The 16,738-nt window shown below is 40.2% G+C and overlaps 1 protein-coding gene across 6 annotated transcripts in view; it reads left to right on the forward strand.

Moving 5' to 3' along the window:
* STXBP5 (syntaxin binding protein 5) overlaps positions 1–16,738 on the forward strand; it is a 1,306,577-nt gene that overhangs the window by 971,154 nt on the left and 318,685 nt on the right. For 4 of the 6 annotated variants that reach the window (XM_085611623.1, XM_085611620.1, XM_085611621.1 and 1 more), the window contains exon 18: positions 784–935. In XM_085611623.1, the coding sequence (XP_085467749.1) occupies positions 784–935 (152 nt within the window). Of the gene's footprint in view, positions 1–783; positions 936–10,321; positions 10,406–16,738 lie in introns of all 6 variants that reach the window. The other 2 variants (XM_085611619.1, XM_085611622.1) reach the window with 1 other exon arrangement.

The raw sequence follows: 16,738 nt of genomic DNA on the forward strand, positions 1-16,738 counted from the left end.
GTGTGGACCAACCGGTCTCTCAAGTTTGTCGCCCTTTTAAATGCAAATCTCAGTTGAGGCATTTTTTTTGGGCTGGTCTCCAACAAATACAAATGTTTCCTAATGATTTGTCTGATTTTTGTAGACGGGGTCGAAAGTAGTTACCACTGGGAGGCAGGAATCATTAGTTCTTTTGTTTCTTTCCAAGAGAGCCTCGCGTGGGTCAGTTTTTTAGATACCATAAGAATTGTACGGATATGAGTTTGTACATTGAACAATCGCAAAGTCTGGCAAAACGTCTTGCAAATAGAGCTTTCCCGGCAAAAGTGATCAAAAGGGCACGAAAGAGAGCCCTGAATACTCCACGCGAGGCACTCAGGCTAAATAAGTGTTGCAACTAAGGGCACATGGAAGAGTCACACTTTCAGTGACTGCAGTATTTGTATACTTTGCTCATTTTCTCTCTTGGCCCTTCATTTGGCCCTTTTCTGATATTAGAATTGAGTGATATATCAAAAGCAGTGACTGCAACTGGTGAATAATGTCTATTTATGGTGTCAACAGCATGGTCAAGTGTTCCTCGTTAAGATTCTATATCTCATTTCATTTTCAGTAATTCTGTTTCTGTATGTTGGGATATTAATTCTACTTTGTAAGTGGTGTTTTATTCTGTTCATGTGTGTATTTTGCTATAATCTATTATTCATTTAACATTAAAATTGCAACTGCTGTGTTTAGGGTGCCATTGTTAATTATTATGGGCAAGTTGAGATGTACAAGCATTTTATTTTTCCCTGCCTTTAGAGTAGTCTTTGGCAATTGTAATGGGATTGCAATGGTTGACTACATACAGAAGACAGTCCTCCTGAACCTTGGCACAATTGAATTATATGGCTCAAATGACCCATACCAGAGGCAACCACGGTCACCCCGCAAAACACGGCAGCCATCAGGAGGTACGTAAAGCATATTTTTTTTTTTAAATCAAAAATGCTTAAAGAACAAACGCATTGCAAACTATTCATATTATATTTATATTTTTATTTGTTGTTCACTTCTGTGCTTTTAAACAGAAATGTTTAGTAGAAATCCTATTTTTGTAAGATTTTTATTACAATCTAGCCAGAAATAATGTATTTGTTTTATTCTGCATGTCCTGGTGAAGCTTCTTAGTTTCTGGTGTTTATAACTTGTGTATTACAGCTTGCATTATGTTTCATGGTTACATTATCTTCTAGATATACGTTAAAGACATTGGCACCAGAGAAATAAAAAAATTACACATTTCAGTACAACTTGACCGCATTTAAACAATATAAATCACATTTTTAGATGAACTTTGGAAGAGGTGGGACATAACTGCCTGCCCCTAATTGTATAGGGTTAATGAATCAAGCAAGCTTGCCTCCCTCCAAGACGGTCTCTCCAAACAACTGAATGGTGTACATTTGTTACAGGTGAAAATGTTCTGAAGAGATACTAAGTGAATATTCCAACCTTTTAATGGTTTGCCAGTTAAACCTTATGTTTCCCTTGGGGGAAATGAAAAAACTGCATTTTCAATACAAATTTATTAAAGATTGACAATAGAGATATTGGTAATACAAGCCATAGGAAAGTCTGGCTATGTAGTTTCACTTGAGCTATTATAATAGAAACCGGAGTTCATTTGTCCAGAATGAATTTCGTTGTAACTAAAATAAAACACCATGTTCTTGAGTGCCAATCAACAAAAAATTTATTGTATTGTTTTTGGGTATAATTCATAGCCATCTGGTGCATCATTTACAGATTTACAGAACAGGACTGAGAGAAGGGAAAGAGAAATAAAACAGTTTTTGACCTTTGGGGCATTGTATTTTTAGGGATATTGCCCCAAAAATATATATGTCCAGCAATAAACGTGAAAAAATATTCCTGTATGTTCATTGGCCATTGCTTTCTTTATAAAATGACTGGATAGATGACCACTGAGGCACTATAGCTCAAAACTTTAATCTTTAATCTTTCGAGTGATAGTCTAGAAGCTTAACCATGAATACATGAGGGACTCTTTACTAAGCTGGATCAAAACATAACTATGACATTCAGACAAAACTGTAGCCCATGTGATGCGTTATGTGAGTGTACACTGACACCTACATAACTTACAGAATACGAGGGAGGGAAGAGAGAAAGACAAAAGTTGTTTTTACTTTTGATGCATAATATACTTAAAAGATGATATTGTCAAACGTGTTACCAATAAAATATAATTGTCCATCAATAGAAATTAAAACACATATCTCACTGTATTCATTGAACCTTCAAACTCTTTACAGTTTACCAGAACTTAGAGCAGACATTTAACCATTGACAAACCAGCACTCCTAACCTTTACCCTCCCTTGTCTGAAACATATGCCTGTGAACTTTTTCATGGCGAATGCTGCTCTATAGGATGTTTGGTTGCAGCAGCTACTTTTAAGAGTCACAGTTACTACCACATGTAGCGTCTTCCCCAGCCCCGGTACCTGCCAATGACTATGCCAAACATGGTTCTTTGTATAACATGCCTTTTTTCTTCTGCGTGGAACTGTGAACTCAACATTCTCAATCTGAATTCACTTCACTACACTCTAATGCTTATGTCACTGTTCTACGGAGTCCATCAGGTGCCACAAGAGTTCCATCATTACAGACTCGCACGATACTATATCCCCACCTCTGTTAAATAAAACAAATATTCTTTTACAGCTAAATACACAATCATAGCTCTTCAATAAACCTTCATGGCGCTTTGATCACACATCCTAACTGTGTCTTTGGAAACTGGGGACAGGCAGTAGAAGTGTCCATGACTGGCGTTGGGGATTTAGAAACAGCAGCGGTCAGGGGAATCTTCAAGTGTCCTTTCAGACCCAGTCTCTACATTGACAGCAGTGCCTGACAAACTATGAGCCTCATGTTGAAAATGCGAGGAATCTCGTGTAATGGACTTTCCAGGACATTGGGCAGTCTCCATGTGTCCTTTGCTGGTGATAACATTAAATGGTTCAGCATTGATGGGAGCATCAGACTTTCATTTCTATTCTGACGAACAAGCACTTGATCTCCTCTAATGAACGCAACACCTGTTGTATGTCAACGCTTGTCAGCATAGGCCTTCATTTTCTCTTACAATCCAAGCTTTTCATGCAGGTCTCTTCCTGAGTATTTGATCTTCTGTTGGTCCATTGAGGTAACTTGATCGTCTTGACTCTCCTGAGCATTGAGGTTCCAGGGATTTTACCTGTGGTCAAGTAAGGAGGTCAAATGGTAAGTTTGAAGAGTCGAATTTAAGGCAGTTTTAAGGTCGAGCTTTTCTAGTATTGCACGCTGGATAAGTTTCTTGACTACTCATGAAACGTTCGGCAAGGCCATTGTCCTGTGTCAAAGACGTTTGCTCTTCTGATGCTTTACATTAAGATGACTGAGAAAGTTTCTGAATTCTTGACTGTTGAAAGGTGGGCCATTGTCAGATTTTAAGATTGCAGAAACACCCCATATCACAAATATTCTGTCTGATCTATTGATGACTCTTTATTGAGTGATAGTTGAGAGATTTTATATCAATGGAAAACTGGAGTATTCATCAATGATCGCCATCAGGTGATGTCAAGAAGACCGAAGAAGTCAATGGCAGTTCTGACATGTTTAAGATGTATTGAGTGGTTTTCGATGACAGGCAGTTGCGTGGATGACAGGCCTTCAATTCTCTTTCAACTCGCTCAACAAGATGTGGAAACCAGACTGTCTCGAAGAGCTTGTTTAGTGGCAACAATTCCATGATGTCCTTCATAGGCCGCTTCAAATATCTAATGTCACAATGAAATTTATGTAGGCTTCAGACGTCTTAGAATGGGTGCCGGGGCACTGTAGAGGCACTAGTGAGAAGTAGTTGGCAGGGTTTGGATCTTTCCCTGGACAATGCACTATGGTGCAATTGTATTCTTGCAATCGCAGACCCCAACGTTCCATGTGAGAAGGCATTTTTACCTTTTGATTGGCCAAGCTAGTCAACAATGCTTGATGATCTGTCACAAGTGTGAAGGGCTTCACATAGAAGAATACATGGAAATGTTCACAAGCCCATAAAACTGCTAAGCTTTGTTTCTCAGGTTGTGAATAAGTACGTTCACTTTAGGAGAAACTTCCACATGCATATGCCGCCTGTGTGAGCTGTCCCTGCCTTTTGCTGCCCCTAGCATCTGTCTCCCACCGGTTCTGCCCCCACTTTTGGATGGGAGAAATCAGCAGTAAAACCAAGTTAGCAGGAAAGGTGTGCCCACATTTGCCAACTCCACCCCTCAGGTGGAATAGGCGAGGTGAAGCCCACAGCTCAGTCCCCTCCATCTTAAAGATGAGGGGACCCTACCAATCAGGAAGAGACTCATGCTCCCCTCCTACTGGAGGATGGCATAATAGGGGGTGTACCCACACCAAGGAAGGGACCCATTGCTCCTGACCTGCACACCCCTTTAAACACCCCTAAATCTAGTATTTTGGGGCAACCCTGAACCTTGCCTAATCAGATTCGAGGAACAAAAAAGAAGGACCGAAGAGCTGTGCTGACCCAGAAAGAATAGGACACCTACTGCTTTGGCCCCAGCCCTACCGGCCTGTCCAGACTCCGACCTGCCTGCAGCGAAGAAACCGGCGTGTCCAGCAGCCAGGTGTTGCAACTCGAGTGCCCATCTAGAACACAGAGAACCTTGGTCCTAACCCCCAAAAGTCCCACTCGTAAGTTGTGTACTTACCTGAGAAACCGCTAACAATTTTTCTCCCATAGGAACCCATGTTATGAGATTTTGGGCCTAAAATTTGTTAAGTGTTGAACTATTGTTTGTTTTGAGGAAAGAGAAACTAAACTGACAAGTTTAAAAAGTCTTACTTACAGTGTATTCTAAGAACCTTAGCTGTGGTCTCTAGACATACCACCCCAATACTAAAAGTAATCCAAAGGTAACTAAATAGTATTCTAAAATTAATTATTGCATAATCAAACTGCTTTCTCATAACCAACCTGAAACTATTGCAAAATTTAATCGTAACTGTATTTCATTTTGAAATCCTGCTTTCCAAGTATCTTTTACCTACCTGTATACCAAGTTCTCCTCGGTTCTAGATGTAAAATACAAGTATACCTTTTTTATATTTGCCCAATTGGTCTGGATTCAGTCTCTGAGTGTGTCCATCAGTCATGCTGGAGTGAATACAATAAAAGCTTAACACACCCTCTACATAGCCTAACTGCTCACCCACACTACCACAAAGAGAGCTGTTAGTATTTACCTAATTTAACCTCTACTATAACTCTGGGGACTCCATGGACGCTATACACACTGGGCCTGTTTCACAGAACTAACTTAAGACAAAATCCTAAACTTACTACCATTTTGGTATTCACAGAAGGCACTTACTCATCTCGGTATTCACAGAAGTTAGGAGTACTAACTTTAGGACTCCTAAATGCCTTCTGTGAATACCGAAAGTCTTAAAGTTAGGGTTTTTCTCAGTTTAGGAGTAGTAAAGTTAGGACTCCTAACTTTAGGACTCCTAAACTAAGAAAAATCCTAACTTTAAGACTTTTGCTATTCACAGAAGGCATTTAGGAGTCCTAAAGTTAGGAGTCCTAACTTTACTACTCCTAAACTGACAAAAATCCTAACTTTAAGACTTTCGGTATTCACAGAAGGCATTTAGGAGTCCTAAAGTTAAGAGTCCTAACGTTACTACTCCTAAACTGAGAAAAATCCTAACTTTAAGACTTTCGGTATTCTCAGAAGGCATTTAGGAGTCCTAAAGTTAGGACTCCTAACTTCTGTGAATATCGAAATCGTAGTAAGTTTAGGATTTTGTCTTAAGTTAGTTCTGTGAATCGGGCCCAAGATACCTTACTTTGGTATAGTTTAAACAGAGCCAGCGTCCTACAACGCACCACTATCAATAATGAAAGGTATTGAACAACTGATTACTTTTAGTGTGATTTTTGGACAGTGTTTGAGTCACTTTGATGCTTTGTCGTGTCGACTTTTCTTGAACCAGTACTTTTCCTCACAGGTGGCCAGTCCAACATGCGCACGTTTCTCTGAGGTAAACATCGACATGGCACAGCCATCTTCTTCACTTTCACATGACTTTGATACTGAAGAACTTTTTGACAAAGATTTAGATGTTGGTTCGACTTCTTTTGGTTTCTATTTGCCTTAGCTGATGTGGTCACTTAGCCTTATGGCGTGCGTCGAACGTCACTTCTGGAACGTTTGGTCAGCCACTTAATCTTTGCGCTGTGATGCACTTACTTTTTCTTTTATCTTGCAAACCGTTACAGAATGGTTCTCCTTTCCACAGCCTTTGGAGTTTTGCCCAATGGCAGCACATTTGCCTTTGTGTGGAAACAAAAACAAATTACACCTGAATGAAGCACAATCTCTTTCTGTCGAGAAAACACTCTATGTCCCTCTGCCTTGGTCTTTGGCTTACTTTTCACATTCATGACTGACTCACTCTGGGTACCTCCGGCCTCCATGTAAACAGCTTTTCGATCAGCATGCTCTTCAGCTCCGGCAGCCATGAGAACTCACACCAGACTAAGAGTTTCTCTTAGCATTCGTCGTCTGAACAAGTATGACAAGCAACTGTCAATCATTCTGAGACATATAGCTTCCTCATCATTAAATTAATTGAACTTACAGTGTTTGAGCGTATCCAGTCTCTCCACAAATTCTTCAATGGTCTCACCAGCTTTCTCTCATCCTGGACTGAAAATTTACCTTTCGTAATCTACATTGGGCATTGGATTGAATTTGAGATTCAAAGCTGCTTTGATTTGACTGTATGTAATGTCTTCAGTTTGCAGCTTTTCCTTTGACTTCTTGTACACCTCCATCAGCAAGATTCTTAAAGTACTTGATAATCTTCTTGTTATCTGCTTCTTCTATAGTATGAATGAAATCATCAAATGTCTCTATCCAGGCAGTCCATCTGTTACCAATATTCAGCTTTTTGTCGGTATCGAATGGCGGTGGTGGTTTCAAGAAGGTGGCTGCATTGTAACCATTGCAAGATTGGCTGACACTGAGGGTGGAGTTCTCTTCAACATCACCTGCTGTTCGCTAGGACCTGCTTCATCCATACCAAAACTAAGGCCCTGTACTGTGCTGGCCTCTGAGTCATCTTGGACAGTATGTGGAACCATGAACTCCCTCTTGGTCTCCATGGGAACCCTTTGCTTTGAGGAGACCTTTAGAGTTGTTCTGAACCACCACCCGCCAGCTTTGGTGGTGTGCCTCTATGGATAGCTCTACTTCCCCCAGTGCAATAGTAGAATGACTCTCTTTGCTCAGTTCTGGTAAGTAGATGACCATTCTTTGATTTGAATTTCTTTGATTGTAATCATCTTTGTGTTGCCTTACACCTGGTTGGCGTTATCACTCAGTATGATTTATGGCTTTATGCTGCAGCCTTCCCAGTAGGTTCTTGGCCAACGATGTGTATACTACTCAGTGAAGCTTTCATTATCTTCCAATGCTTTGAACGAACTGGGACTGCACTTTGACTCCACATATGCCAAACGTCGATTCCGCCCTTCGATGGAGGCACACGTGACAAGCACGAGCAGTTTTCTGGACCACAGCAAACTCTCTAGGAGAGCACGGTTGATCTTCGGGTTACTTAGCCCCTATCTCATCGCCAGTTGTAGTGTCCTCCCCAGCCCGGGTACTTTCCAATGACTATCGCAAACACAAAGCTTAGTATAACACGTCTTTATTCTTCTGCGTGTAACTGAGAACCTAACATTCTACATCTGCATTTACTTCACTTCACTCTAATACTTACATCACTGTTCTACGGAGTTCATCAGGAGCCTCAAGGATTCCATCATTACAAACTACGCCACGTAAATATGATTCAGCCTTCAAGCATATTTATTATTATCATCACCAGCTATCATCAAATTACACGATGGCCATCCTATTGCAAGAAGTTCCACCATGATTTTTTTCCCTTCAAGTTCTTTTATTTAAACGATTAATTAATATCTTATCAAATAATTGCTGTGAAAGCAATAGACATAATATGTCATATCTATCTAAATTTAGAACCCCAGACACATCTTGATCCAATAAATAAAGAGATAGTTATTAAAATAATTACAGTGTTCACACATCCAGACCCGTTGAAGTTAGATACAGCATCTCACATCAAACAAATACCTCTTCTCACATCATCCACCATGATTGTTCCTGAGAGAGCCAGAACGATATCTAAAATCATCACATTATTCCAAGGCTAGGGCTATCATATCCGGTTGCCCATTACACCACGTATAGCGACAATTATGTCAAAAAAACTACAGCATATTAAAGATAGGCACAAATTGGCCTGGGTCTCTGTTATGTTGGAGATAGTCAGCATTATGTCAAGGATGCCCGCAATATGTCATTTGGCCTGTACAAACATGCCAGAGAGAGCCATACTTATTTCAAGAACATACCCAGTATGTCGAGGATGGTTACCATTAAGCAATGGCTACCATTACGTGCAGTATATCGGCAAATGTCAAGGATGGCCACAGTACATCACAGATGGGAAAGATTTGGCCAATTCCATCATTATGCCAGAGACTGTCGCAAATAGAAGTATTAATTATTGTGCAAGGGAGAGCCTCAAATTATGTCAAGAAAGACCCCAAAAGCAGCGGTATGTGTATCAATATTCCAGGGGTACCATTATGCTAGGGAAACCTAATTATGTCAGATGCACCCATGGTATGTCAAGAGCGACATCATTATGCCAAGCATAGTCCTAATTATTCTGTATGACAATAACATGCTGTGGAGAGCTCCAGAGTGTCAGATCTCTCAATATGCTAGTATATGCACCCTCAAACACAGAGTTATTTTTAATGGTCATGGACTTAAATGGTCTACTATTGTAATCCTCTACTGTAAAACCCCATCAGTACACTACTAACACCAATTTTTAACCTTTCGATTTTTATAATGATTACATTTTAGCTATTTTGTTTATTCACCTTTGTCTGGAAACACATGTTTTTTACCTCTCGTCTGTCCTGCTGTCTAATTCTTGCATCGCTGAGAAACTCCTGGAGCGCTAAGGATAAATATTGGAGTCTTAGGCTAGCCCAGGCTTCTCCAACAAGTAGCTCGTGAGCTAATGGTAGCTCTTCAGCTACCTGTAAGTACCTCTCCTGTGTGCAGCTCAGCTATTACTAAATTAGAAGCTTTTGCTTCTCTGAATTAATATATATATATCAAAATTTGAAAAGTGTTTATTCTGACCAAAATGTGTGTATTTTTAGAACTCTTAAGATGATGTTTAAAGAAAAAATTATAGAATTTCCAAAATACATTTAAAGCTAATATTTGAGTGACAAATCATTTGGTGGTGGGGAGATTTACTAATATTATTACCTTGGTGCCTGATGTGTTGCAGCTGTGACTGTTCTGTATTTCCCAGGTAAAGGCAATCCAAGTTGACAAATCTTTTTTTTTTTTACGTTGCTGATGGCAACACTGCCTATTCCACTCAGGTGGTCATTGGTGGCAATCTTGCATAGGGTGGCCACGAATATTATTTTGTCTGACGTGGTCACTTTTACATCACTATAAAACTAACAAAATTAGTAGCTTGGGATCATTTTAATTGAACTTCAGTAGCTCTTTGGTTGGAGACCCCCCTCTGCTAGCCTCTATGAATTGCTGGATTTGAGTGTTGTTGAAGCTTTGCCAGAGTGCATTATGCCTAAAGTATCTTATTCTCCTATTTCCTGTCAGTGATTAGCTAGCAAGTTCTATCTATAGTAATCAGAGGTAGCTAAGATAAAACTATTTCTCCTTTTGTAAAATGTTTAAGATATCAAGCAGAAAAAGTGACTTATAATGCAGTCTTTTAACAGTGCCCCACTTAATTTAATGCAAAATCTTGAATTTCTAAAATGGACGACCAATTGCTTCTCATCTCAACATTGTTAAAAAATCAGCAAATTCATTACTGTTAATTCCTGTCTACTGTCATCATACTTCAGGTTTATCTGAATTATGTACTACTTAAACTGCATGTGCTTGTCTAGCTGAACTGGCAAAGACAAAACATTAACATAATCTAAGGCCATTGTGTTTGCCTATGTATTACTTACTTGTAATGTGTGTTTTGTTTTCTCATTTGCATTTACTAACAATTTGCATGTCTGGATAAAGCACACGTATTACTAATGCTTTTCAGTTCTGCCCCACAGGTTTTCTGTCTGTGTCCTGTTGTGCTGTGTCAGTATTTTCTTTTCTCATTGCTTCATTAAGGTATGCAGACTGTGGCTTCTTGCATGTGCGGCCTATCTAGCTTATATTCTGAGTCTGTGAAAAAACTTCGCACCTCTTATATAAGTAAGTCATTTCATCTTTGGGGAAACATGATTCTAAAATATGAATGTATACTAACCACAATGAATTGATTTTCACCCACCCCATCCTTTCTCGAGTGATTTTGACAGCTTAGCTTTTTTGTGAGAAAAAAGTGAACTGATTTATGGGTATCGTTTTATTCCAAGCTGCCTTACATCCTACTTTATTAATTTTCTGCACACTTTAGGAACATGTGTCTGCCAGAAAACTCTATCAGTTAAGAAATGAACTGAGGTGACTAAGCACCTGTAAGCGTATTCCGTCTAAATCATAACAGTACTACTTGTGCCTATATGTTCCCATGGCATTGTGGTGATTATGGTTAATAATAATCTAACATCTGCACTTGCAAGGGGACTTCTTCTCGGGCTGAAGGACCATCAAAGGCTGTGAAAGCCTTTTTGAGTACATCTCGCAATGTTTGCCAAGCATTGTTTTGTATTTTAGGCAATACAAAATGATAAATCTCGTTCCCACATAACCAAGTTGATGTATTCTTCATGATTTGGCCAGGACTGGTTGTGAATGATCCAATTTGCTTATTTTTTTGTGCTCGGGCTTGGTTTCCCAGAGTGAAGGTGGAGACTTCTTAGCTTTGGACAAGATTTGTACACTGAAAATTAGTTTCTAATAGATACTTATTCCTGCATATTAAGTGTTTTCGGAGAACAGAACTATTCTTAATTATTTCAAACTATGTTTTATTATTATTTATAACATTTATAAATCGCAGCTATCACCTCAGAGGTATCCAGGCGCTTGCCTCTTATAGAAAACTACTTGTCAGTCACTAGGCCTTTACCATTCATTGTATGGAAATAGCCAGGTTTTAAATGCCTTCCTATATTAAAAGTGATTCTTACTATTTCTCAAGTGTGCTGGCAGCTTATTTCAGAGCTGTGCTGCCTTGCCTGAGAATGCTCGCCTTAGATTCTGAAATTTAGCAATGCATAGATTTGTAGTGGGAGAACTTTAGTTCCTTAAAGGTACAAAGCGTTTGAATTCTGTCTTCAGGGGAATAGGCCCCTTTTCTGAATTGCTCTGTAAACAGTGCATAGTGATTTCAGAGCTGTTGAGGAGATGATATTCTTGGCTTGCTGAGTGCTAGTTGTTTCGCTGCTGCAGCTTGTACTCTATATAGTCTTTTTTATTAAATATTCTTGTGCGCTCAGTAACAGAGCATTACAATAATCAAGCCTGCTTATGATGGTACCTTGTGCTATCAGTGTCCTTGCCTGTGTGGGTAGTATAGGTAAAAGTTTCCTCAGATTGCGAAGTAATGCAAAGCAGATAGGGGCCGTCTTGTTGACGTGGCTCACCATGAATAGCTTGTTATAAAAGATTACCCCAAAGATTAAAAATTAACTGTGATGCTTCTAAATTTCCATAATTTGTCAATCGCCAGAAATGGTCAGGAGTTCTGTTAAGAATTTATTGGCTGAGCAACAAAGAATTTCGGTTTTGTCTCCATTAAACTTTAAGGAGTTCTTTTTAGCCACTTCGTAATGTCCCTCAGACAGTTATGGAATGATTCTAGTGATTCTGGCTTGTTGTTTCCTAGAGATAAATCAGTTGAGTATCATCTGCATATTTAATACGACTGATACCATGGGATCTGATAGGAGTTATTAGAGAGTGCATATATATGTTGAAAAGGATCGGACTTAGTGTTAAACCCGGGGTAACTCCATACTCTATTGCTTTAAATTCTCAGCTGTATAGGTGGAGTGAGATTGCTTGAGTGCTGTCAATTACGATTCGATCCATTTTAGCACTGTTCCATCTACTCCAATCTTGGCTTGTCTTGACAGTAGTCTCTTATGGTTGACTGTGTCAAGTGCGCCTGATAGGTAAAATAGTATCAGAACTGCTGTTTGACCTCTGCTCATTGTCATTTGCAGCTCGTTCATGGCCAGCACCAATGCTAATTCAATACCATGAACCGGCCTGAAGCTTAATTGCTCTTCCTCTAGAAGAGTTTGGTCTTTCAGTATTTACTTTTATATTATTCCACAATTTTCACAGGAAGTGCTGAGTAAGATGTAGGTCTATAATTATTAAGCACAGAGGGATTGGCTGTGGGCTTATTTAACAACCGAGTTACTAATGTTTTTTTCCAGGCCTGAGGGACTTGACCCATTCCCAACGATTTATTACATGTTAGTAATAGTGTGGAGCATGGATCCTTGGCTAGGCACTTCCATATTCTAGGCAGTAGAGAGTCTAGTAAGGAGCCTGATGAAATAGATATTGCTGTAGATCTAAAGCTTTTCTCCATCATTAGGTCTCTAGCTTATTAGTGCAGATGATTGAGGTATCAGTAAATTAGGGCTGTTGTAGGCCTGGGAGAGGTGCGAAGGATGGGATGGGCCTAATTTAAATAATCTTCAGCAAAACGCCTATGTGGAGGCCTAGGAGCATTGTTTATCCTGGATATCTTAACAGCTTTTGAAAGTGTGATGAGGCCGTTCTTGACTAATACCTTGCTCGAGAGAATGCAGATTCTTCAAACTTTAATGAACAGAGAATCTGAATTTCATTAAAGACACAGAGGCTAACATTATGCATAACCTTTTATTTCCACTTCAAACTGCAGCACTTTAAAGCATTTTTAGGCGTACCCAAAAATCCCGAATTAGAACATCACCGCAGTCTATATAAGCCAGAACAGAGCAGCCATCGTCCTCTTTTAGCTGCTCCAAGAACTACCTCAACTTTATCCAAATAATACAATCAACAAAAGAAATCATCCTCTTTGCCTGACTCTTCCTGCCTTCTTCCATTCTTCATCTTTAAAGATTCTCTGTCAAAAGAGCAAAGCATTACCATCGTTTAACTCCCACATTGAGGTGGGATCAACACATTGATAAGGTAAAGTTGCAACGTATCCTTCAAACCGGAAATCTGGCAAAAATACACAGAAATACTTTTACAAGGCAGTTAGCGCCAGCATTGGAAATGTATAATATGAAAATCTGGGGGGGGGGGGCACTTTATGGAGCAGAACTTTGGGGCTCTGGTATAACTGCTCCCTTGTCATTTGTTGAAAATCGTTTTCTTAGATCTTTGACTAATCTTCCAGTAAGCACGCCTCTAGTCCCCCTTTATTTTGACTTGGCACACAGACAGCTGGCCCATAAAATTAGTTATAAGCACTTGATGTTTTGGCACAGACTGTGGAGGAATTGCGCCCATACCGGGAGCTACTTTGTGAGCTTATGAAATTTCCTATTATTAAATCTGTCCCCTGGTTTAGAGCTCTGAGGACTCTCCTAGAGAGGCTTGGAATGATGGGGTACTGGTTTGACCCACGAAGTATGGTTACCATCTCGAGAGCTGTGCTGAAGGAACGGTATTGGGAAGCAACATCCCTACAAATTGCACTTGACGCCAAGGGTAGCTTGACCACCAATTTTTTTAATTTTAAATGTGTACCTCGCTTTGAAGACTCATTGGATGAAATTGTCCCTCCCTTGGCTCGGAAGTTGTTTTTTCAGTTCCGCTATAAAACACTCCCGCTTAAAACGTTTTGCAAAAACTGAAGGTCAGACTCTGAGAATAATGATCAATGTCCTGCTTGTAATGCTAGTGCTGAATCTATTATTCATCTCCTATTTTTCTGTCCGATATATAAATTGCTGAGGGCCAAGTGGATTTTTCCACTTTGTAAAATTGTTGGCTCCGGCCACTATCTGGAGGTGTTTAGATTGCTAAACATGGACACAAGCAGACTTGTGGTTTTTGGTTTATCTAGATACTGGCATGCCTTATGGCTGAAAAGGACCAAATGTTTTATGTGATGGTCATTGTTGTGAACTGGATTAACTTTTATGCACTTTAGTATGGTAGTTGCTTATGATTACCAAATTGATTCACATGATTTCTTGCCTGACCTTCTTGTTCCCACCGACTGTACTGATTATTATTCCAATCTCTGTAACTTATTCTTATTTTTATATTGAATCATACCATATTGTCTATTTAATATCTGTTTTTAAAATGTGCTCTTTTACCATGCTGTGTCTACTTTTATGACTTTGTGGTCGAAATAAAGTAATCTTTGACTTTGCAAAGCATTACCTCGGATTAATGCTGCAGTTAAAGTTGCACGTCCCAGTTACATTTTTTTTGTCAAACTTGTTTTTATTAAGTTTTACAGAACATCAATCAACAAGCATGGTAATACATCTTATCTTTGCATTCGGATATCGCTATCAGCAATCTATTACCGTGTACAGATTCTGTCGCGTGATCCGCTTCATATCTCATGTAGTTATTTCTTCAGGTATTACCTACAAATCTTGTATTACTAGTTGATACAACAAACGGAAAGAATAACAAAAAACGAAACAAATTATCTGTAGCGTCAGTCCTTTCCTCCACCCATATCTCTCCCCAGCTCTTTTCCTTGTGGAGTGTAGATGTATTATTTCTCTCTTTTAAGGATCGGGGACAGGAGGTGGAGGCAGAAAAAAAATCAAAGCGGGGTAGAGTTAGCAACCTGGGGTGGACGAGATCTCGGGGCTCCAGTGCAACTAATCTGATCTTGAAGTGGGTTTGTACGCTCATGGTGGCTCTGATTAAAACTGGAATAGTTGCAGTGCTCTGACTCTCGTGGAGCAGGTGGTTAATGGGAGACCTATGGATAGATAGTTGACCAGTGGACCCCAGGCATATTCAAAGTTTTTTAATTTGTCTCTGTATATGCCACTCATATGCTCCATAGTGAGTGCCTGCCATAGCCGTGCATGCCATTGTGTTATGGCTGGAGATTCTATCTTTTTTCAGGTGGCGGCTATTGCTGTTTTAGCCGCTCCCAAGCAAAGCCATATAATGGCTTTGTCGACTTTAGTTTGGGATTTCAAGGTTGGGTCCTGCAGGCCTAGCAACATGAACTCTGGGGAGTCCGGTATGGCATAGCCTACTATCTCTTTGATTTGAGCCAGGATTTCTGACTAAAAAGGGTCGAATTGACGGACAGTCCCACCATATATGGCGAAAATCGCCCAAAAGGCCACAACCCCTCCAGCAAAGGTCTGATGTGTTAGGGAATATTTTTTCAGTTTCTCGGGATACAGAAACCAGTCATACATTATCTTGTAGTGGGCTTCGCGTTGACTGAGGGAGTGACAGTTGTGTTTTATATCTTTCCAGAGGGCTTTCCAATGAGGGTGATATCCTGGCCTAGTGTGCGTTCCCAGAATTCCAGATATCGAGGGTATCTAGATGGTAATGTGTGCAGTGATAGGGAGTATAAGAAGTAGATAGCCCCTTTCCCTAAGCTGGCACCCTTCACGTAGCGGTCTAAGGCCGTCAGTTCTCTAGTCGCCCCTTCTCCCAATTCGGGTTGTAGGACCCAGTGATGTTATTGAAGATAACAAAAGTGTTCTGTGTTAGGTAGGTTAAAGTCTCTTTGGCAGTGTGTGAATGTTAAAATGTCCCAGTTGTGAAATATGTCAGCCACAGTAAGGCAACTACCTTCCCGCCACCCGTCAAAGGGTCCTGGCTGTAGTGCTGGTGGGAAAGCAGGGTTGTAGTGAATGGGAGTGAATGGAAAGCCGAATGTGGTCCATTCTGTCTGCTTCAATATGTCATCCCATACTTTAAGCGTCGTCTTAGTGGGCGTACTAATGTATGCATTCGCCGATTGGTCTGCTTTTGGTTTCCATAGTAAGTCCCATATTATTCTACACGCGATCGCGTGGTCCATATGTAGCCAGTGTTTATCTGACTCATGTTGGGACCATCTCGCCAGGACCCGAAGTTGGGCTGCTTTGTTATAGAGGTTCAGTTCGTGCATTGCAAAGCAGCCCTCATCTGTAGGCTTTCTAAGAAGAATAAACTGAAGCTTTGGTCTCTTATTCTGCCATATGAAGTTCCTTTAAAGTGTGTGGACCTCGCGCAAGACGTCTCTTTTAAGTTCTATGGGCAGACTCTGAAACAGATGACATTTTAGTAGGACTACCATTTTGAAGGCGTGTATTCTGCCCAACCAGGAAAGGTAAAGGGGGCAAACCTCCTCAGGTCAGTTCGTAGCTGGCGTAGGAGTGGTGGGTAGTTAGCTGTAAATAACCCTGACATTTTTGGGGTCCATTTTATTCCCAGGTATGTTAAGTCTTTCTTGGCCCATTGGAAGGTGGTTGAAGCCATCAGGTCTCTCCTCTCTGCTTCCGGTAGTGTTAGGTTAAGGCTAAAGGATTTATGTAGGTTAATGCAGAATCCCACTACCTCCTCAAATCTTCCCAGTTCTTCCCGGATTTTTGTGGGTCCGATATTGTTAATAAGATATCGTCGGCAAACAGCAAGATTTTATTT

The sequence above is a fragment of the Triturus cristatus genome, chromosome 6 (assembly GCF_964204655.1).
Source record: "Triturus cristatus chromosome 6, aTriCri1.1, whole genome shotgun sequence".
Lineage (NCBI taxonomy): Eukaryota > Metazoa > Chordata > Amphibia > Caudata > Salamandridae > Triturus > Triturus cristatus.